The sequence below is a fragment of the Gorilla gorilla genome, chromosome 4 (genome assembly GCF_029281585.2).
Source record: "Gorilla gorilla gorilla isolate KB3781 chromosome 4, NHGRI_mGorGor1-v2.1_pri, whole genome shotgun sequence".
Taxonomy (NCBI): Eukaryota; Metazoa; Chordata; class Mammalia; order Primates; family Hominidae; genus Gorilla; species Gorilla gorilla.
The window spans coordinates 16,482,960-16,505,478 of NC_073228.2; the positions used below are offsets into that span (position 1 = coordinate 16,482,960).

Sequence of the window (22,519 nt, forward strand, 5' to 3'; positions counted from 1 at the left end):
CCTGGCCAGGCTCCAAGGCTAAACAGCCTGGCCCAGAGTCGGGCCCATGGGAGCCGGCCGTACCTCCTCCTCTACCTCGGGATGGCAGAAGGAGCGGGTGGATAGGCCATCGGTGAGGTCCTCATGGCTGCTGTGAGGGGGCTCCACCTTCCCGCTGAAGAACAGTACAGTCTCTGGGCTGGGATTTGGCCATGACAGGATCCCCTGTTTGTCCACACAGCACAGGACCTGCATGGAAAGCATTTGAGATAGGAAAGGGGCCTGGCATTAGCCTACCCTGCCCAGGGGCCACTCGAGCGGCAGGTGGGCAGCCCAGGCCCAGCCAGAGAGCAGGGTGGGCATGACAGTTGCCTCCTCCCCACAAGGCCCACCCTCACCGTGACAGAGCCCAGGCTGTGCAGCAGGCTGGAACTGTGGCTCAGCGTTGGCGATGTCCCCCCGAGCACCCTCAGGAAGTGGCCCCAAATGCAGCGCAGCATTTCCTGGTGGGAGAGAGGAAGTCTGCAAGGCCATTTAGGGCTCGGCCTCATTTCCCTGGAGACGGCCTCTAGGGGAAAATACAGGGGAGCACCACGAAGTTGGGGTGGAGAGGCACTTCTCTGGGACAGGGTGTGGACACGTTATGGGAACAGGTCCAGGTTATGTCCACATGTAACGGGTGGACATGGGGCTCTAAGAGCCTGGTTGGAGGCTTTAAGGCCATAAATAGGGGAGTCCCAGGGTTATGGCTCTAGGGACCTGCGAGAGAAGCCATCCCGGGTCAGTGTTGTACCTGAGAGGAGACAGCCTCCGTATAGCTGCTGAGAGTATCCTCTGAGAACTTAGCCAGCTGCACGGAGAGAGGGTGAGGTCCTCAGTGAGGAAAATGCCGCCTTCACACAGGCCTCTCCAAGCTGGCAGAGGGGGGGCCCACACCAGCGGGGCTCCCAACCCCTTTGGTGAAGGGCCCGGGCCGTTCTGACTCCCCACCTGGTGGAAGCCAGGGTAGACGCTCACTCACACCCAGGGCCTGGCCTGGAGGCCCTTCTGGAATGGAGAGGGCCCGAGGCCTGGAGAGCTGCCCAGGCTGACCAACATGCCGAGCCCAAGGTGGGGCTGGACTTCTGCCCCCGTCCTCTGGCACAGCCAGCTCCCTCTTTTTGTTCCTGTGACTTCCCCCAGACACCTTGGAAAAACCTACCAGTGAGCTGGGCGAGGCCTTGCTCATCTGGGCCAGGACACGGGCCTCTCCACAGGCAGTTGCCAGAACCCAGAGGACTGGAAAGAGCAGGGGGAGGATGGGCAGGACGCCATTCACCTGGGAAGGAGCGGACCACACAGACGGCTCCTGAGCTCCGGGCCTGGGGAGGAGGGAAGGGAAGGGCTGCCCTGGCCCCACGGCCATTCCCTGGGCAGGAAGGGCCAGCTCTCTCAGGGGCAGGAAGGGAAAGAGGTGTTTTTTTTTTTTTTGAGACGGAGTCTTGCTCCGTCTCCAGGCTGGAGGGCAGTGGCGTGATCTCGGCTCACTGCAACCTCCACCTCCCAGGTTCAAGGGATTCTCCCACCTCAGCCACCTGAATGGCTGGGACTACAGGCACGTGCCACCATGCCCAGCTAATTTTTATATTCTTAGTAGAGACGGGGTTTCACCATATTGGCCAGGATGGTCTCGATCTCTTGACCTCATGATCTGCCCGCCGTGGCCTCCCAAAGTGCTGGGATTACAGGCCTGAGTCCCCGCGCCCAGCTGGAAAGAGGCGTTCTTAAGCTGAAGCGTGAGGGGACCTCTGGGCTGCAGAGAGGGAGGGACAGCCAGGGTACTAGGAGAAGAGCCAGCCCTGTGGGTCGGAGGGAAGCATGACAGAGAGGACAGGGTGGTCCTTGCCTGGAGCTGGAGGAGGGTGTACTGCCAGGAAGTGACCCCCGGGGCACTGAAGATGAAGCGCAGGGCATTGGTGATGAGGAAGCCGGCCTGTTGGGAACAGCAGAGGCACAGCCTTGACCCCACCCCTCTAGAGGGACCCAGGCACTGCCGTTCCCCTTCCTTTGCTACTCCACAGGCTGGCTCGCTCTGGGACCCTCTGCATTCACTCCCGCTCATGTGAGTGGCCCTGAGACCCCCCCGTGTCCAGCCCTCTCCTCTGCCCCATGCAGCCCCGCACGGCCCCGCCGCACGCACCAGGACCACGGGCACGGCATAGTGTAGCATCACCGACTGCACTGTGAACCGCTCATTGTCCAGGGCAGTGACTGGTCGGGACAGGGCCATGTCCAGGCACCATCTGCAGAAAGAGGTGACTGTCAGTCTCACTTGGCAGAGAGGCTAGAAACCTACACCTTGGGAGGATTCTGGGCCTCTCTGCCAGATACTGCTTCTTCAAGCACCGTTGAGTCCTGCAGTTCCACGCTCTGCCCTGGCCCTAGCCCGTGTTCACCTCCAGAGCTGTCCCCTCAGAGTAGAGATTGGGAGAGGGCACCACTCAGTCTAAGAATTCTCACAAGATGCTAAGGACAGGAGCCTAAGGAGATGCCTGCCCTCAAGAGAACCTCGAGATGAATGGGGCCCCTTCCTTGTCAGTCCCATTCCCCTCTTCACGGAAGACACCAGGGACAGGAGGAGGCGGGGCAGCACCCCTACCTGACGTTGTCAATCACAGGGGTCTCAAGGACACGGAAAAGCCGGTGCTGCTGGGGGCTCTGTGGCCCTCTCTCCACTTCTCCCCGGGGTGAGGGTGGAGGGGAGAAGGGGGGGAAGAGGTCTCCCGGCTCCAGGACGATGTGCTCGTCATCCTGCCGGCAGCAAGTGGGAGAGTGGGAACGAGAGGGTCCTATCAGAGGCCACTCTTCCTGGACAATTCATCTAAGTACAGACATTCCCTGGGGTTAGGAGCCATCAGTTAGCCCAGAGTCCACTGGGACAGGGCCTGTGGGACTAGACTTTTAGCGAGAATAAAGAACAGGCGACCAGGCGTGGTGGCTCACACCTGTAATTCCAGCACTTTGGGAGGCCAAGGCAGGTGGATCACCTGAGGTCAGGAGTTCGAAACCAGCCTGGCCAACATGCCGAAACCCCATCTCTACCAAAAAATTAAAAATAAGCCAGTTGAGGTGTGGTGGCATGTGCCTGTAATCCCAGCTACTGGGGAGGCTGAGGTGGGAGAATCGCTTGAACCCAGGAGGCAGAGGCTTCAGTGAGTTGAGATCGTGCCACTGCACTCCAGCCTGGGTGACAGGGTGAGACCCTGTTTAAAAAAAAAAAAAAAAAAAAGAACAGCAGGGTGGAGGAAGATGTTCCAGAGCCTATGCCAAAAAGCCAGTAAGCTGGCCGGGAAGCTTCCGGATGAAGTCTGGGGACCCTCCCATCATTGCCTGTGGATGTTCCCACCGCATTTCCAGGGGAGAAGGAAAGCCTCAAGCTACCTTGATCCCCCTCAGAGAAGCAAACGATTCCTGGCCAGGCCTCAAAGCTATGATGTCTCCTTCAACCAGCAGGCTGACTGGCAGGTTGACCAGGTGTCCGTCTCTGTAGGCCCAGTGCAAGGACCAGGATGGCGCAAAAGGCATGTGGAGGTCTGGATACATGGCATTGGGCCACTGGATCTCCCTGCCATCCCTGAGGGCATCTGAGGGGAATGGAAAGAGGGAAACAACCCTCTCAGCCACGGCCCTGCCCCCCAGTCAGATACAGCAGCACTTCCGGAAGCACTGTCTGCCCACTTCCTCTCCCAGGAGGTCTGCGTCAAACCCCTCCACTCGTTCCAACACTTCCCTGCTTTCAAGGACGCCTCCCTTATAAAGCCCTACCCGGCCACTCCAGGCCCAGAGCCTCTACCTCCTCTCAACACCTGGAGCTCTCGTTTTTTGTACCCCCATCCCATTCAGATACACTTCACAAACATTGCGGAGGGCCTGTGAGGGGTGCAAGGTGGAGACAACAACATAGCTCCTCAAGGAGCCACAACCCAGTGGGGCAGATGAGACATGTGGACAGATAACGCCAAACAAGGCAAACACGGCTAAGCATTAACAAAGATCCCTGTGCTGCAGGAGTCCAGAAGAGGGAGCAAACCGATTTGCTGGGGCGATCAGAGGTGGCTTCCTGAAAGAGGAAGCACTGGGGATGGGCCTGGAAGAATGGTTTTGTCAGCTGGAGATGAGTGAGGGAGAAGCTCACCAGCAGAGAACAGTGGAGAGAGGCACAGAGGCAGAGGCTGATACACAGTGGGCCTAGGACTGGGGAGTAGTTTCAGCATCAGAATGAGGAGGAAGAGAAGAGGCTGGAGAGGAAGGTGAGCCTGTGTTGGAGGCTCTGGGAGGCCACGCGTGCCTCTGGGATGGCTTCCATAAGCAAAAGGGAGCCACTGATGCTCCTGGGCAGGAGACTAAGCTCCAGAAAGCAGGGCCCATCTTTTGCCATCACCATTGCACTCCCAGTGCCTGGCACATGGTGGCAATTAACCATCTCAGAACGAAAGGACAAACTCACTTAGCATCTAAACGTCCACTGCCCAGGTCTGTTGGAGAAAGCTCTCATGAGTGGGTGCTGCTTCTCCCACAGCACCACATGCCCCTGGACAGCAGGAGCCACCGTCCCTCAAAAGAGCCTCAACAACCCTCAATCCGCAGCCAAGCTTCATAAACACCGCCTGAATGAAAGGCCAAGCAGAAATCCAAGCCACTCCCCTCCCTTTTGGAACTGGGCTGCTCCATCTCAGGCTCCCGGCCCCTACTCCACCCCAGTTCCTGCAGGTATCTCTGCCCACCTTCCCATGTCTCCCAGCACAGTACACCAGACAAGATGGACTTGAACGAGAAAACTTCAATCATCCTCCTGCCATGTGAGAGGACTTCCCTGTTTGTTTCCCAACGTGAGCCAACCTGCAAGCCCACCTGCCACTGTTGGCCTTCCTGCCTGCCCAGCCCTCTGCCTGGGCACCCATCACCATCCCACAGCTCTCACTGCCCTGCTCAGAAGAGAGTGGGCATCCTTCTAACTCCCCAGATGACAAGAGCCCCTGCAATGCTGGCCACAGGCAACCCGTCTGTGCTGGGGTGCAGGAGGGGAGCCCTCAGGGCTCTGATATGTCCGGTCATCTTTTCCTACCAATATGCCTGCCCTTGACCTCACCTTGGATTTGGTCAATGATCCCTCGCAGCCTCCGCTCTACCTCCCGACGCTTCAGCCGGTCTTGCCGCCCGATGAGCACAAGGTTGAGAAGCAGTAACAGGAACAAGGCCGAGGCATTCACCAGCCCCACCCCACGGCTGGTGGGAGGAAAGAGAGGCCGCACCCACAGGGAGTGAGGGCTCGCCCACCCAGCAGCCCCCAGGCCACAGCTCCCCTTCCCACCCCAGTCCCTTGTGGAAAGACTGTCCCGTTCTGGTGCCCTGACACCAGCTAGGCCTCTGACCCCATTCAAGGGACTGAGGAGGTTCCCTTACATCCCAGGAGCAGCTTGGGGGTGACAGCCCCCAAGAGCCCTGGGCTGTCCCAGGTGCCGCGGCAGGATGGACAGGACAGCTGGAGAGGTTGGGGAGCAGCCCCTGGGCGCACACCTCCCGGCTGGCTGTCCCCCGCAGCAGCCCAGCAGCAGCAGCACGGCCAGTAGCATGAGTGAGGCCCCCGGCCAGTGGAAGCAGGAGCAGCGGTTACTGTGGTGGAGGAAGCTGCTTCTCCACACCTCCTGGGAAGTTCGGACAGGGAGGGGACAATGAGAGGCCTGTCCCACTCCAATCTGGCTGCCTCCCCCGGCACCCTTCCCAGCTCCCATGGCCGCCTTGGTCCCCTCTCTTTGACCTCGGCTGGGCTCCAGCCTGTTGGGCTCCTGCGGCAAGCAGGCTCAGGAGCCACTCTGAGGGGAACCTTGGCTTCTTTCTGATATTTCATGAGGCCTCAGTTGGGTCACACTGTCCAGGGTGACAGGGTACATCAGAGTCCTGAGAAGGGGCCTCCCACACTTCCCTGCCATCCCAGCCAGGCCCTGGTAGCCCTGAGAAGAAGCTTCACCTTCCACGTCAGACACTTCTTCTGCTCCCTGAGATGTCCTTCCAGCACTGCCTCCAGCTGCTCCTTCAGGACGCTGAGGGCCTTCCGCGTGGACAGGCCCAGGGCTGAGGGAGGCTCGCCCTGCAGGCAAGCAGGAGGCGCTGGGCGTCACTGCCAGGCCAAGGCTATGCAAGCCACGCAGGCCCCAACCCTCCCCTTCCCTGGCCCTTCATCCTTCCCCTCCTCTGGGATCCTCACATCTCTTCCCCTACCAGCTCTGGCCTCTCAAGGTGTGACCATGTCCATCTCCACCAAATTACAAACTGTTCAAGTGCACAGCCTCCTACCCTACTCTTTACAGCCAAATTAAAAAACAAAACAACTTTTTCTTTTATTCCATGTTCCCCAACTCACTTTCCCCACTGCCACTGGCGAGCTCCCTGCCCACCCAGGCTGTGCTCACCACTGATCCCCCAATTTATTGCAAGGGGGCCAGTCTTTGATTGCATGGACTATTTTTTTTTTTTTTTTTAGATAGAGTCTTGCTTAGTCTCCTAGGCTGGAGTGCAGTGGTGCGATCTCGGCTCACTGCAACCTCTGCCTCCTGGGCTCCGGTGATTCTCCCGCCTCAGCCTCCCGAGTAGCTGGGATTACAGGCACACACCACCATGTCGGGCTAATTTTTTGTACTTTTAGTGGAGATGAGGTTTCATGATGTTGGCCAGGCTGGTCTTGAACTCCTGACCTCAAGTGATCTGCCCGCCTTGGCCTCCCAAAGTGCTGGGATGACTGGCGTGAGCCACTGTGCCTGGCCTAAAATATATCTTTTTTTAAATGGAGAGAGGGAAACTAACATAGAGATGCTATCTTTTGGCCAGGCGTGGTGGCTCACACCTGTAATCTCAGCACTTTGGGAGGTGGAGGCAGGTGGATCACTCGAACCTAAGAGTTAAAGACTAGCCTGGGCAACATAGAAGAACCCCATCTGTACAAAAAATCAGAAAGAAAAAATTAGCTGGGCATAGTGGCATGCACCCAGCTACTCAGGAGGCTGAGGCAGGAGGATCGCTTGGGCTCAGGAGGTCAAGGTCGTAGTGAGCTGTGATTGTGCCACTACACTCCAGCCTAAATGACAAAATGAGACCCTGTCTCAAAAAAACAACAACAAAAAAGAGATGCTAGCATTTCACTGTTCCTAGGAAAGACATGAAGGAAAAAAACCTTCCAGCTCTGTCAGGGAGGGAGGGAGGTTGGGAGGGAGGGAGGGAGGGACGGAAGAAAGGGGCAGGGAGGGAAAAAACCCACCATCTTCTATAACTACCATTTCATGAAAGAGAATATATTGTAACACTGAAACATTAGGAAGGACATAACAGAAAAAAAGGCAGCTATTCCCAGGGCAGGACTGTGCGGAGGCACACTCCCATCTCACCAAGGATGAATGGGACAAGGTGTGGACGGTGTAGGCCCCGACGACGCAGGGACCAACCACATCATCTTAGGCGACCTTGTGGCCCAGGCTCTCCCTGTCAGGACTCCCCCATTCCTGGCTTCTCTCCTGTTTTCTCCTTTGACTCTGACTGTTCTTCCCCATCCGTCTACCCCATAGGCCACCTAGGACACGTTACCAACCTCTGTAGGTTTCCAGAGCAACCTCATCCACAGTCACAGAGTCACCTGCCACCAACAAGCCTACAACTCCTATTTTACTTCAAGTCTGACCGCTACCCTGAATGTGGACCCGTCTGCTGAACGGGCCTACAGCTGCTTCACAGGGACCTAGGAGTCAATGTGTCCAAAAACCTGAACTCGGGCCGAACTCACACCTGTAATCCCAGCACTTTGGGAAGCTGAGACGGGTGCACTACTTGAGGTCAGGCGTTTGAGGCCAGCCTGGCCAGGCCAACATGGTGAAACCCCATCCCTACTAAAAATACAAAAATTAGCTGGGCATGGTGGCGCATGCATGTAATCCCAGCTGCTTGGGTGGCTGAGGCATGAGAATCACTTGAACCGGGAGGCAGAGGTTGCAGTGAGCCAAGATCACGCCACTGCACTCCAGCCTGGGTGACAGAGCTAGACTCTATCTCAAAAAAAAAAAAAAAGAAAAAGATAAAAACTTGAACTTGCCACCTGGCTCTAGTGCCAGAGTCACCTTTCCTCCCACAGTGACTGTCTCACCAAATCACCTCTAGAACATTCCAGACCCTGGCCTTATGCTTGCCCAAACTCCACCCCACGCTGTCTCTAACTTTTCCAAACCCACTGGAACACCTTCGCCAGAGCAGGGCCTGCCTAGTTGGTCAAATGACCTATTTACCCTTAAAATCAAGTCCGATTCTTGTGTGTGCTCCTGGAGGCCCTTCAGATGTGCCAGCCTCCCTGGCCTCCTTTCCTGCTCCTCCTGACACGAGCCGAGCCCCTTCAGCTCATGTTCACATACTTGATGTGTTTCCCAGCCAGAAACACATGCCCCACCCCAGTCAACTCTTGCTTCTCCTTCAAGACTCAGCTCAAACATCACCTCCTCTGGGACATTTTCCCAAAACCCAGGGCTGCACTTCAGGGGAGGTTTACATGTCAGTGGTGTCCTGGGCAACCTGGCCTGCAGCCTGCACCTTACAGAACTGTAATCACAGATTGACACGCCTGGCTCTCCCGCCAGACTGCAAATTCCTTAAAAACAGGCTCTGAATTCTTCCATTTCCACACACCCTCACCATCCAACTGCTGAGACAGTGCATGGCACACACAAGCTCAATGAATACTTGCTGAATGAATGAATGAATAAATGAATGAATGAATGAATGAATGCAATGAAACAGCAACAGGAACAACCCGAGGCATTCCGCAGCTTAGTCAAGGATTCACCTTAATCGAGACTGTCAGCCCAAAATCTTAGACACCACAGCTTTCAAAACTGTGGTGGATGTCTAGGCTCCACTCTGGACCTACTGAACCAAAATTTCTGGGGATGAAGGGAATTCCAGGTTATACATACATACATACATACATACATACATATATATATATATTTTTTAATTGAGACAGGGTCTTGCTCTGCTGCCCAGGCTGGACGCAGTGGCGTGGGCATGGTTCGCTGCAGCTTACACCTCTCAGGCTCCAGCGATCTTCCTGCCTCAGCCTATGGAGTGGCTGGGACTACACTCAGCTAATTTTCTTTGCTTTTTTTTTTTTTCTTTTTTGAGACAGAGTCTCGTTCTGTTGCCCAGGCTGGAGTGCAGTGGCGCAATCTCAGCTCACTGCAACTTCTGCCTCCTGGGTTCAAGAAATTCTCCTGCCTCAGCCTCCCGAGTAGCTGGGACTACAGGCACATGCCGCCACGCCCGGCTAATTTTTTTTTATATTTTAGTAGAGACAGAGTTTCACCATGTTGCCCAGGCTGGTCTTGAACTCCTGAGCTCAGGCAATCTGCCCGCCTCAGCCTCCCAAAGTGTTAGGATTATAGGCCTGAGCCACTGTGCCTGGCCCTTTGCATTTTTTTGTAGAGATGGGACCTCGATATGTTGCCCAGGCTGGTCTTAAACTCCTGACCTCAAGCAATCCTCCCTCCTCAGCCTGCTAAAGTGCTGTGATTATAGGCGTGAGCCACCACACCCCAGCTCTGAGGCCCTGGGACAAAGAAGAGCCCCATGAAAGGCAGTGCCTGAAGGAGAAGTGAGTCTTTCCAGGGCCACCTGCGAAGCATCCATGTGAGCTTCCCTGCGGAAAACCTCCTGAGCAAGAGGAGTGAATCCCTAGACCTCAGGCACCAGGAAAGGGATTTGGGGCAGCCATGGAGGAGGTTCAGCCACAGGCTGTGGGGCTGGTGACCCCTGGCTGCCTCGTCTCACTGCTCTCCCCACCCCCTATGCGGCCCACAGTTCTGTCTCCCAGAGTCCTGCCCTGGCTGTGCCCTCTGGCCTTCTGGACTTACTCCTTCCTGCCTGTCTCCACACATACCCCCTCCTCGGCAACTAAGCCTTAGCCCTGGCAGGGCACACATCCCATAAGTAAGAGTGGCTCCTGGGCCCAGGGATGCTGCCCCCTGCCACAGCCTGGCATCACAGGAGGCACTCAAGTGGAGCCCCCAGTGCTGGCCTGAGGGACGGGGCCTGGCTTCCAAAGTGGGCCTGGCCCCAGGATTCCCCAGCTCCCTTGCCTAAATCTCACCTAATCCCGCTCTCCACAGTGGCTTTGGGGGATTATAAAGATAAGAGCTGCCTCTTCCCAGAGGGGATAAACTGGTTATTTCAGCTCAGAAAGAAATGGCCCTCCCGGCGGGGGCCTCACACCCCCACATGGGTAAATACTGTGCTCCAACGCACCCACCTCCCTTTGGCAAGGATCCTGAGGCCTCCCAAAGAGGCCATGGTCCAGGGCAAATGAATGCCTGTACCTGTCCTACTGCCTCCCGGAGCTCCTGACATGGAGGGAAGGAAAGCTTCAGGGAGGGTTGTAAGGGAGGAAGAGAAACAGGAAGAGGAGACCATAGGCCTTCTCCTGTCTGTGGGCATGGACGTCTGTTCCTCCCACCCCAGGGAAGAAGAGGATCTAGGAGACAGGCGGCTGCACACAGAGACCCCAGGCCTCCAGTGTCTTCCCCTCAGGCTCAGCCTTCTGAGCTTCCTGGCCACAGAGAGGAATGTGAGTGTTCCCAGGACAGAATGGCCCATACCTGGGCCAGGCCTCCAGACATGATCAAGTGAGAAACACACTGAAGGCAGGAAGAGCTGGCCTGCATAGGGGGAAGGCTATCCACCCAAGAGATGGAGACTGGGAGGGAGAAAGAGAGGAAAGACCAGGCAACTGTACACAGCTGGGAAGATGCTCAGCCTAGAATGAGGACCACACTCAGGAAGGTGACAGTTTCCAGCAAGGCAGAGAAAAGGCTAAGAGGAGTAGTCAGAGAGCCAGGGAGGTGTCCCTCCTCTGGTCAGGCCTGAAGATCTTGGACATTCATTGATTCTCGTGGGCCACATGGCAGCTGTCCTGACACCTGCTGCCTCATTCCAAGCAGCCAAGACCTCCTCACCCCGCCTGGCCATCATCTGCTCTCTTGCTGTCTCTACCCCAGGAACCTTGAAGCTGCGCTCTGCTCCCCTCCAGGTGTGGGAGGTATGGGCCAGAGGGTGGCAGATACTCCCAGGCAGGGCGCCTGCAGAGCTGTCTGTGTGCATCTGCCCCCACTTGTTATGTCTGGTCAGGGACAGCAGCTCCAGACTGGTGATTAAAGACAGCACAGTAGAGGAAAAATAAGCCATTCTGTAATTACGTGCTGCCCAAAGGAAGCTCTTGCCCGCACAGGCCAGCCCTGCGGTGAGGACCCAGCGGTCTGGGCCAGTCTGCTCTTTGCAGCCTTCAACTGAGCTTATCCAACTGCCCAGGCATTCACCTCTTCCCTCTCCAGCAGGGGGTCGAAATTAAGGGTCAAGTCACTGCTCTCTCTAGCTCTTTTTCTCTTTTTTTTTTTTCCTTTGAGACCGGGTCTTGCTCTGTTGCCCAGGCTAGATGGAGTACAATGGCACAATCTCGGCTCCCTGCAGCCCCCACCTCCGGGGCTCAAGCAATTCTCCCACCTCAGCCTCCAAGCAGCTGAGACCACAGATGTGTACCACCATGCCCAGATAGGGTTTTTTTTTAGTGTTTTTTTGAGACGGTCTCACTCCTGTTGCCCAAGTTGGAATGTAATGGTGCCATCAGGGCTCACTGCAGCCTTGACTTCCCAGGCTCAGGTAATTCTCCCACCTCAGCCTTCCAAGTAGCTAGGACTATAGGTGATGCCACGACACCCAGCTAATTTTTTGTATTTTTAGTAGAGACGGGGTTTCGCCATGTTGCCCAGGCTGGTCTTGAGCTCCTGGGCTCATGTGATCTGCCCGTCTCAGCCTCCCAAAGTGTTGGGATTACAGGTGTGAGCCACTGTACCTGGCCTTTTAAAATTTTTTTGTAGGCCGGGCTCAGTGGCTCATGCCTGTAATCCCAGCACTTTGGGAGGCCGAGGCGGGTGGATCACGAGGTGAGGAGTTCGAGACCAGCCTGGCCAACATAGTGAAACCCTGTCTCTATTAAAAATACAAAAATTAGCTGGGCATGGTGGCGGGCACCTGTAGTCTCACCTACTCGGGAGGCTGAGGCAGGGGAATCGCTTGAACCCAGGAGGCGGTGGTTGCAGTGAGCCGAGATTGCGCCACTGTACTCCAGCTTAGGCGACAGAGCAAGACTCCATCTAAAAAATAATAATAATAAATGAAAAATAAAAATTTTTTTGTAGATATGAGGTCTTGCTATGTTGCCCAGGCTGGTCTCGAACTCCTGGGTTCAAGCAATCCTCCCGCCTCCCATAGGGCTGGGATTACAGGCGTGAACCACCGTGCCTGGCCTGCTGTCTTGCTCATTGTACCTCAGCTTTGACATGTGACATAAGAGCAGAAGACCTTCATACTTTCTGAAGGAAGTTCAGAATGGGTTGGTGGGTGAGTGGGCTCTGCCAGCCTTTCCCAAAGCATGGAGTTAGGCTGGCTACCCAATGTACCTGGGCACCAATGGCAGGGCATAGTGAGGGAACAGGCCCAGTTCTTATTATCTGAGAAACAGAAATCCGGGTTGACACACACAAGCTGAGGTCGTCTTTTCTTGCCTCCTGGGGCCAAGATGACTGAGAAAAAATCTAACCTGGCCTTAAGTACCCAAGGGTGACATGAGATTCTCAGAGCTTCCCACATGCTAGAAACTCCCACCACACCAAGGGGAAGGGAGGCCCTACTTCTCAAATTACACGGATGCTTTTCAGGCAGAACAAACCCCATTCCGCTGTTTTCACTGCTCAGGCTTAACTGGAGCAAGAGGAGAAAATAACACGGCTCTAAGGAAGTCCTGACTCGGGAGAGGCAGGCAACAAACGCCCAACACAGGGCTTGCTCTCTCTGTTCTATCATCAAAGAGGGACGCTGGCAGGGTGTGGGGACTTGGAGGAACAGCAGGGTGGTGAAAGAACTCTATCCATCAAATCAGAACCACGAGGAGTCTGCCCCTGAGCAGGCCCAGCTCTGGAGGTCTGAAGCTGAGCACCCAGATAGGCTAAGGCACCTTCGAGAGCCGACACACCTGAGCTCTCCTGTGCCGCTTCCGTCAGGTTTCTCAGGTGACCCAGAGTCAGAAACCCCCAAGCCCCAGGCCCTGTCCCCTTTCCTTTTTTTCTTTTTCTTTTCTTTCTTTTTTTTTTTTTTAAGATGGAGTCTCGCTTTGTTGCCCAGGCTGGAGTGCAGTGGTGCTATGGCTCACCACAACCTCCGTCTCTCGGGTTCAAGCGATTCTCCCGCCTCAGCCTCCAGAGTAGCTGGGACTACAGGCATGCGCCACCATGCCTGGCTAATTTTTGTATTTTTAGTACAGAGAGGGTTTCACTATGTTGGCCAGGCTGGTCTCGAACTCCTGACCTTGTGATCTGCTCACCTCGGCCTCCCAAAGTGCTGGGAATTCAGGCGTGAGCCACTGCGCCCGGCCGCCCTGTCCCCTTTCACAGCTCCTGCACGGCGTTCTGGGCACAGCAGCTGCTCTCCTTCCTACTCCAGCTGTTTTAGGAGCAATAGAATCAAGGTCCCCTAAGCTCAGGTAGACAGGTTATGAATTTAGACCTTGACCTTCAGCCTTGACAACAGCAGATAACTACTAATTAGAACGGCTGGCTGGGCATGGTGGCTCATGCCTGTAACCCCAGCACTTTGGGAGGCCGAGGCGGGTGGATCGCTTGAGCCCAGGAGTTCGAGACCAGCCTGGGCAACATAGTGAGACTCCATTTCAGGCCTGGCCCCCTCTCTGGGTCCCCACTGTCGTCGTCAGTGCAGGTACGGAAGGGACACAAAGCTGGACTCCACACAACACCTGAATCACGGAAGCAGAGATTCAGCCACTATATACTCTTCTGAGTTGGGCCAGACACAGATGGACTGTCTGCAGCCAGGCAAATCAGAGCCTTGAGCAGAGCTGCTTCCTCCTTTTCCTGGCTCATGCGGACCTTAGTACTTTCACCCACATTCTTCCCCACCTCCTGTAGCCATCAGGACCTAGGAAAAAATCCTCCCCACCCTGGTGGCTCTTGTCTTAGTTCCCCCACGTGGTCCTTCATTGTGCCTTCAAAGTGCCTTCATTGGCCCTGAGGAGGGATGGCATCCTGGCCCTGAGCTTCTGTCACCTGTGCATGGAAACCCAGGTCCTCACATGCCTTGGCAGGGTATCCCCTGGGAGGCTTGGGTCCAGTCCTGCTCTGGGTGACTCGGGCACCTGGCTGGCAGCTCCCCAGGCACACTGGCCTTCTGGCTCTCATTCCCAATCCCCTTCCCAGGTCCCAGCTACCCATGCTCATTCAAGCAGCCTCCCATTTTGCATTGTCTTCAGGACTCTCACAGCAACCGCTAACCCGAAGACTCCCACACAAAGCAGGGAACACAGCATTTTAAAGAGAAGCGTAAAAGCCCCGCCAGCATACTCACTTTGTTGCCTTTGCCCTGATGGGGCATCCATAGCTCTGCCTGCTTAAAGAGCATGGGCCAGAGCCTGAGCCACAAGCAGTCAGCTGCAAGAACTTCCAACACCTCCCTCAAAGCGGGGAGGGTGAAGAGAGAGAGAGAGAGAAGAGGAGAGAAGAGACGGAGACAGCTGAGAGTGTGTGAGCAAGAAGCCGGGTGCTGCAGAGAATCAGGCGCAGCAGAGCAGAGCTTCAATCTGCTGATTAATTCAGCCTATTTCTAGTCACGCTGCAGATTCAGGGAGGGAGGAGGAGGCAGCAGCCCTGGAAGGGCGGGAGGGAGGCGAGGAGAGGAAAGAGAAGGAGGGAGGAAACAGGAGCACTGAGAAGAGAAAGTTTGTCCGACACGCTGCCAGATATCCAGGAGCTTGGCCTGTTCTTCAGAGGAGGCCACAGTGGGGTTAGCTGAGGGGCACCATGCAGCCAGGATATGGACAGACAGAGGGACAGATGGAGGAGAAACTGCCCCGTCCCAGAAACCTGAAGACAACTGCCAGTATCAAGGGGAACCCTGGGACACACAGATCCCAGCTCTCTTCCCAAACTACCTGTCCTTTGTCCCCAAGTCACTGGGTGAGCCCATCATCCATGAGAAGCCCCCAAATCACACGGCAACTCCCCAGCATGGAGCCAAGCCAACAGCCCTTTCCATAGTTACAGCTGCAGGAAGGAGGGGAGAGGGGACTTGTGGGTTATTAATAGTAGCACATCCTGTGTGGAGGGGGACGGGATGGACTGGCCGCTGAGAAGATTTGAGCAGTGACTTCTAGGAAGGCAAAGCCCAAGGCCAGGCAGCTGGCGGAAGGAAGGATCCAGTAGGGAGGGAAGAGCCAGCCCAAAGGGCCTCTGAAGACTCCAACACCTTCCTGCCAGGTAGCATGGAGACCCTAACAGCCATGCAGGGAAGAGCCGGGCCAGCAGCCGGTGATGCCCCAATACATTCAGACACACCGGCCCAAGTGCTGCTGGGCCCATGAGGCTGCCCGGGAATGCCCAGGCCCTGCATCCCCCAGGCAGAAAGGAGGCCAGATACCTGGGGCTCCTGCCTCAGCACATGCCAGAGCATCAGGCAGAGCCTGAGTGAGTCATGGCTCCAGAGGCATCATTCAGGGACCGCGAGTTTGACATACAGGATGCTGTCAGCACAGGCACCCTGGGTGAAGGAGGGGCCAAGGCATGGGGAGTGGATGGGACACTTCTCTGCCTAAAACCATCCTTATAATGGGGTTACACACCCCAGGGGAGAGAAAACAGCCTAACAGGTCCCAGAGCTGGAGAGTGTAAGCTGGAGCCTGAGCATGTTTCTCCAGGGCCCTCCGTTTCCTAGACGACACCATCTCAAGCTGCAGGGAAGAAGGAGCCTCAGCAGCCCAAGCCAGCCTCCCCATTCCCTTTCATGAGTGCAGCTCCCTGTGGGGCCCCCAAACAGAGTGCTGAGTGAGAACAGAAGGGAGGGCCCGGGCAGTCCAGAGGTTAAGAAGAGGAAGACTCCATGGAGAGAAGGAAAGGTTGGCAGTGGGGGTCAGCTTCCACGCCAGCCACTGTGAGGATGCTGCTGCTCTGCAATCTGGCTGTAGCCAAAGAGGAAGACTCCTGTCCCCTCTCTCCTGTCCCTGAGGCACTGCTCGGGTGGGAGCTACAAGTCCACAAACACTGTCCCTTCTATGTGACAGGCCCCAAAAAGAACAGCACACAGGGACTAGCCCACGTGCTGTGCAGGCCCCAGCACAGCCCTCTCTGGGCCCTGCCTCCCTTCCTACACTACCCACCTCAGCAAATGGAGAAGGGAGCCCTGCACCCAAGCAGCAGGAACCCAGGCTGTCACTGCCACAGCAGGGCCACTGTGGGCTGGAGGACCGGGGACAGGGGTGAGGGCTTTGAAGGAGAGACAGAACTGATGGATCAGAAGCAGAGAACCATCAAGAGCTAAACCGCTCCTGAGCTAAGCCAGGGGACGACAACCCTCCTACCATCAATGACCACTATGCCAGCTCCTCCAAAGCCTACTCCTCCAAGACACCTTCTGACTGTTTTTTGTTGTTGTTGTTGTTGTTTTTTGTTTTTTTTTTTAGAGATTCTGCTCTGTCCCCCAGGCTGGAGTGCAGTGGTGTGACCTCAATCTCGGCTAACTGCAACCTCTGCCTCCCGAGTTCAAGAGATTCTCCTGCCCCAGCCTCCCAAATAGCTGGGATTACAGGCATGCACTATCATGCCTGGCTAATTTTTGTATTTTTAGTAGAGACAGGGTTTCACCATGTTGGCCAGGCTGTTCTTGAACTCCTGACCTTAGGTGATCTGCCCACCTTGGCCTCCCAAAGTGCTGGGATTACAGGCGTGTGCCACCACACCCAGCTAATTTTTATATTTTTAGTAGAGACAGGGTTTCACCATTTTGGTCAGGCTGGTCTCAAACTCCTGACCTCAGGTGATCCACCTGCCTCGGCCTCCCAAAGTGCTGGGATTTACAGGTGTGAGCCACCGCACCCGGCTGAGATCATCTTTATAAGTCCATTTATACAACTCATGAGTTACCTCAGCTAGAGGCCCTACCAGGTCCTATTACTTAACTGCTTGTATTATCCATTTTGTTTGTTGTTGTTTTGAGACAGTCTTGCTCTGTCGCCCAGGCTGAAGTGCAGTAGTGCAATCTCTGCTCACTGCAACCTCTGCCTCCCAGGTTCAAGCGATTCTCCTGCCTCAGCCTCCCACGTAGCTGGGATTACAGGCACGCGCCACCTGCCCAGCTAATTTTTGTATTTTTAGTAGAGACGGGATTTCACCATGTCAGCCAGGCTGGTCTCGAACTCCTACCCTCAAGTGATCTGCCTACCTCGGCCTCCCAAAGTGCTGAGATTACAGACGTGAGCCACTGTGCCCAGCCTGCTTGTACTATCAATTCCTCTACTAGATAATAAGCCTCTCTAAGCCAGGGGCCACCTCCCTGGTGCCTAAAGCTCTGCCAACCCAAAGCTGCCATTCCACAATATGGTGACTGCCAAGGATGACTGACGATGCTTTCCAGGTCAGGGCTCACCTATCCAGAAAGAGGAGGAGGACAAAGAGAAACCCTCCAGGAAAAATGGCCCCTGAGAGCTATCCAGCTGGGTTCTCAAGTCTTCTTCCTCAGGCTGGAGAGAGCACCCAGCCCTTCGATACAGAACTTTGTTTCCCCCATACAATAGGTACTAGTGTTCAGTGGTTCTGGCTGGAACCAGAAGACAATACCATCCTCTATTTTGGGGGATTCAGCCTCACCCAGGCAGGCCACCGCATTGCATAACAGCAGAGCCTCTGGGGACGTACTCCTTGGAACTGAGCAGCGCAGAGCCCTTGCAGCTGTTTGCAGCAGCCTTAACTCCCAGCTAGGAGAGAGGCAAGTGTAGCTTTCCCTCTGTGCCAATCACTGCTAGGGTGGATATCTGCTGAGCACCCAGAGGTGGCTATGAACAGGAGGCCAAGCATACCTGCTTCAAGTTCAATTCCAGAAGCCTATTGCACAGCTGGTCCAGAGACATAGGAAGCCTGGAGCTGAACAGAAAGCAGTCAGCCAGCCTGGTGCCAGCAGAGGCCCAGGGAGTGAACCCACAGCCCCCTCTCTAGACCTTCCCAAGATCTCCCTGGAAGGAAGACCACTATTTAGAAGTTCAGGTCAATAAATATGTACTAAGACCTTGCTACATGCCAGACTCGGTGCTGTGAGCTAGGGATATTGAGATGAAGTAGAAGAGATGAGTTAATTTCAATAGAATAGCGAGTACAATGGTGGAGGTACTACGAATGCTGAAAGGAACGACCTCTGGAAGAAAGGAGGACTTAACTGGAGAAAATGATGTCAAAACTAGGTCTTGAAGGAAGAACAGAAGAAGTTTCCAGAAAAAGGGGTGGGAAGCATTTTAGAGGTAATTACTGGTGCTAAAGTCAAAGCAGGAAGGCTAGGAATACCAAATCCACGGGCAGGAGCAGGATTCTGGAGGGCTTTGTACACACTAAAGGTTAAGTAGGTGGTGTGGAACCACTGACCAGTTTTGTGGCAGCCATGTGGAGGCTGATGAGCAGAGAGTGCAGTAGTGCAATCTCTGCTCACTGCAACCTCTGCCTCCTGGGTTCAAGCGATTCTCCTGCCTCAGCCTCCCAAGTAGCTGGGATTACAGAAAACAGAAAGATCTATTAGGAAGGTGTGGCAGAAGCTAGGCAAGAGACAAAAGGACTCCCTCTGGGGCAGTCTTTGTCAAGGGAGAGGAGTTTTCTGATTGACAACTCTACCTCCATCCAAAGATAGTATACGTGGAGGCTGGGCCAAACCAGGCTGGGAGGAGAAGACCAATCTTATGCCTGGCCCAGGCCACCTGGCTGCTCACCACAGGCTGATTAGGCAGCTGTGTTTGAAGTCTGATTGGGGCGCTCTTCTCTAACCACAGGGAGGTGCCCAATAGCCCTCAGCATGGCTAAGCAGGTTAGGACATCGCCCTAGCAAAGGGCAAACAAACTAAATTACACACCCCTGGGCAAGAAGTGGGAGACTGGCTTGGAGCCAGCCTAAATCAGAAACCCTGCTCCCATGCGGTTGTGTTAATAGGTCCACCTTCATCCTTTATTCATAGCTCTGTGAGTCTGTGCTTTCCAGCCAAGAGGTCACAGTCGCATCCCCCAAGACTCAGAGCCTTGCCTCCTCTCTCAACTTTTGTTTAAAGCCCCCAGTTAAGGATCTCCCAGGCAAAAACAAGTAGGAAAGAGTTCAACAGAGACACACAGACAATACCTATAAGGTAATAGGATATGGCCTACCAGGTGCTTCTCCTTCGGGTCCATGGGCCAAGAGTACTGCAGGCATGCCCAGATGAATGTGGTCACCCCTGAAAGGAAGGCTCCTCCCCAGCATGTACAAACCCCAGTGAGTCTGTCACAGTCACAACATCTGGGAAAAAAGAAGAAAGAAATCACTCAGGTTGCTGGAGCAGGCAGCTACTGTGAAACACAACAGCATCATTTTTTTTTCTTTTGAGACGGAGTCTCACTCTGTCGCCCAGGCTGGAGTGCAGTGGCGCGATCTTGGCTCACTGCAAACTCTGTCTCCTGGGTTCAGGCGATTCTCTTGCTTCCGAGTAGCTGGGATGATAGGCGTGCATCACCATGCCCAGCTAATTTTGTATTTTTCAGTAGAGACAGGGTTTTGCCATGTTAGCCAGGCTGGTCTCAAACTCCTGACCTCAAGTGATCTGCCCGCCTCAGCCTCCCAACATAATAGTATCATCTAAACCACAGTATGGTACGCGGAAAAGTACTGAACTCACTGACCATCAGACGGAGTCAGCCTCATCGAGCAGCAGAGCTTCCCCCAGGCAGTCAGCTCTAGATGAATTCCACTCTCTGAATCCAGGAGGGAGAGGGCTACAGAGAGGATTCTGGAGGGGTACAAACTTTCTCTCTTTCACCCTTCATTTTCTTTCTTTCTTTCTTTCTTTCTTTCTTTTTTTTTTTTTTTTGAGACAGAGTCTTGCTCTGTTGCCCAGGCTGGAGTGCAGTGGCGCAACCTTTGCTTACTGCAACCTCCACCTCCTGGGCTCAAGTGATTCTCCTGTCTCAGCCCCTCAAGTAGCTGGGATTACAGGCATGCACCAGCATCCCTGGCTAATTTTTGTACTTTTAGTTGAGACAGGGTTTCACCATGTTGGTCAGGCTAGACTTTTTTTTTTTTTTTGAGATGGAGTCTCGCTCTGTCGCCCAGGCTGGAGTGCAGTGGCACGATCTCGGCTCACTGCAAGCTCCACCTCCTGGGTTCACGCCATTCTCCTGCCTCAGCCTCCTGTGTAGCTGGGACTACAGGCGCCCACCACCACGCCCGGCTAATTTTTTGTATCTTTAGTAGAGATGGGGTTTCACCGTGTTAGCCAGGATGGTCTCGATCTCCTGACCTCATGATCCGCCTGTCTTGGCCTCCCAAAGTGTTGGGATTACAGGCGTGAGCCACCACGCTCAGCCAGGCTGGTCTTGAACTCCTGACCTCAAGTGATCCACCTGCCTCGGCCTCTCAAAGTACTGGGATTACAGGCATGAGCCACCACGCCCAGCCTATTATTATTTTTTTTAATTTTGTGTGAAGAAGGGGTCTTGCTATGTTGCCCAGGTTGGTCTTGACCTCCTGGCCTCAAGCAATCCTCTCCGCCTCAGCCTCTTAAAAGTTCTGGGACTACAGGCTACAGGCGTGAATCACTGTGCCCAGCCTCAACCTTCATTTTCAAAGGCACACTGTGTTTTGTTCCATATGTACTCTGTTTATCACTGAATTACAGCATGCAGGAAAAGCCTTGGTTTATTGGCTTTTTTTGTTTGAGACGGAGTTTCACTCTTATTGCCCAGGATGGAGCACAATGGCATGATCTTGGCTCACTGCAACCTCTGCCTCCTGGGTTCAAGCAATTCTCCTGCCTCAGACTCCTGAGTAGCTGGGATTACAGGCATGTGCCACCACGCCCAGCTAATTTTTGTATTTTTACTAGAGATGGGGTTTCACCATGTTGGTCAGGCTGGTCTCAAACTCCCGACCTCAAGTGATCCGCCCACCTCGGCCTCCCAAAGGATTTATTGGCATTTTCATTATCACTACTTCTTTGGTAGAGATGGGGTCTTGCTATGTTGCTCAGGCTGGTCATGATCTCCTGACCTCAAGTGATCTGCCTGCCTCGGCCTCCCAAAGTGCTGAGATTTCAGGCATGAGCCACTACACCCAGCCAGCATTTTAAAAATTTAGGGTTAAGGCCGAGCACAGTGGCTCATGCCTGCAATCCCAGCACTTTGGGAGGCCGAGGCAGGCAGATCACTTGAGGTCAGGAGTTCCAGACCAGCCTGGCCAATATGATGAAACCCCATCTCTACTAAAAATACAAAAATTAGCCAGGCGTGGTGGTGGGTGCCTGTTATCCCAGCTACTCAGGAGGCTGAGGCAGGAGAATCACTTGAACCTGGGAGGCAGAGGTTCCAGTGAGCTGAGATTGTGCCACTGCACTCCAGTCAGGCAACAAAGTGAGACTTGGTCTCAAAAAAAAAAAAAAAAAAAAAAAATTAGGGTTAAGGTTAGCCTTAACATTAAGTGAAATCTAGATGTGTAAGTTGGATAATCAGGGGGCAGCTGGGACAGCAGCAGGGTGGACGTCCACTGCATCCCCAGAACGAGGCACTGACTTCTTTCCATGTGCTGGCAGTCAGATGCCACACTCACCAGCATGTGCAAGCCCACAGTCCCTCACGTGGCTGAGTGCAGTGCTCAACAGGCACCTGGGCAGATGAACACACGATGGGCAGCCCAATCTGACAACAGGTCCGACAAAAGCGGGCTGGTTACGTGGAAAATGAGGTTTGCCCTACCTCCCCACCTACCCTCACCAGCCCTCACCCGCCCTCACCCTCCCGTCCTGGCAGCCGTCACTCTAATGATCTCAGACCAGGGTGTGTTTGAGTAAAGAGTGACACTGAGTAATCTGGTTTGATGCCAAGCGACTCCTCTTGGAGAAAGCACTAACCTACTGACTAAGACAGCTCTTTTGGGGGCCAGGAGCAAGCCTTGTCAAGGGGTGCCAGGCAGAAACCCAGAACTGACCCAGAAAAAAGCTGTCAAGAAACCATAAAAGCTGTGTCCGGAGGACCCAACCAGAAGGCCCAGGTTCTGCCACCAACTCCGCTCCAAAACCCCGCCCAATTCCTCTCAAGGTGGCACCCATGCTGGTGCCCTAGGCTGAGCAACCACGTCTCTTCCACCCCTGCCTTTCAAAGCTGAGCCAGCCTCAAAGGCTCAGATACAGACAGTGATGCTGGAAGTGGCCTTGCAAAGCAGTGACATTCAGTCTTTGGCAGCCAATTGAAATGGGATCCTGAGGGACCAAATCCACTCCTCCCCAAGGCCACTGTCTGACTCAGGCTGCCCCAGTCCTGTTTACGACTGCAGCTCGAGGTCCCCATGACACCCCATCCCAGCAGGGGCTGGATGAGATCGTTGCCACACAGGGAAAAACACCAGGAGCCAGATGGGGACT

General features: G+C 54.7%; 1 protein-coding gene across 29 annotated transcripts in view; it reads right to left on the minus strand.

The window, feature by feature from the left end:
* Positions 1–22,519, minus strand: part of TMEM94 (transmembrane protein 94) — a 57,846-nt gene that overhangs the window by 8,572 nt on the left and 26,755 nt on the right. For 9 of the 29 annotated variants that reach the window (XM_055388947.2, XM_031010832.3, XM_055388953.2 and 6 more), the window contains 12 exons: positions 19,278–19,407; positions 5,987–6,106; positions 5,536–5,663; positions 5,108–5,244; positions 3,400–3,602; positions 2,618–2,769; positions 2,159–2,261; positions 1,865–1,951; positions 1,181–1,297; positions 773–829; positions 378–482; positions 76–228 (listed from right to left, as the gene is read on the minus strand). In XM_055388947.2, the coding sequence (XP_055244922.2) occupies positions 76–228; positions 378–482; positions 773–829; positions 1,181–1,297; positions 1,865–1,951; positions 2,159–2,261; positions 2,618–2,769; positions 3,400–3,602; positions 5,108–5,244; positions 5,536–5,663; positions 5,987–6,106; positions 19,278–19,301 (1,386 nt within the window). In that variant the 5' untranslated portion in view covers positions 19,302–19,407. Of the gene's footprint in view, positions 1–63; positions 229–377; positions 483–772; positions 830–1,180; positions 1,341–1,864; positions 1,952–2,158; positions 2,262–2,617; positions 2,770–3,399; positions 3,603–5,107; positions 5,245–5,535; positions 5,664–5,986; positions 6,107–14,457; positions 14,726–17,956; positions 18,021–19,277; positions 19,408–22,519 lie in introns of those variants that run through there. The other 20 variants (XM_055388950.2, XM_055388938.2, XM_019027429.4 and 17 more) reach the window with 11 other exon arrangements.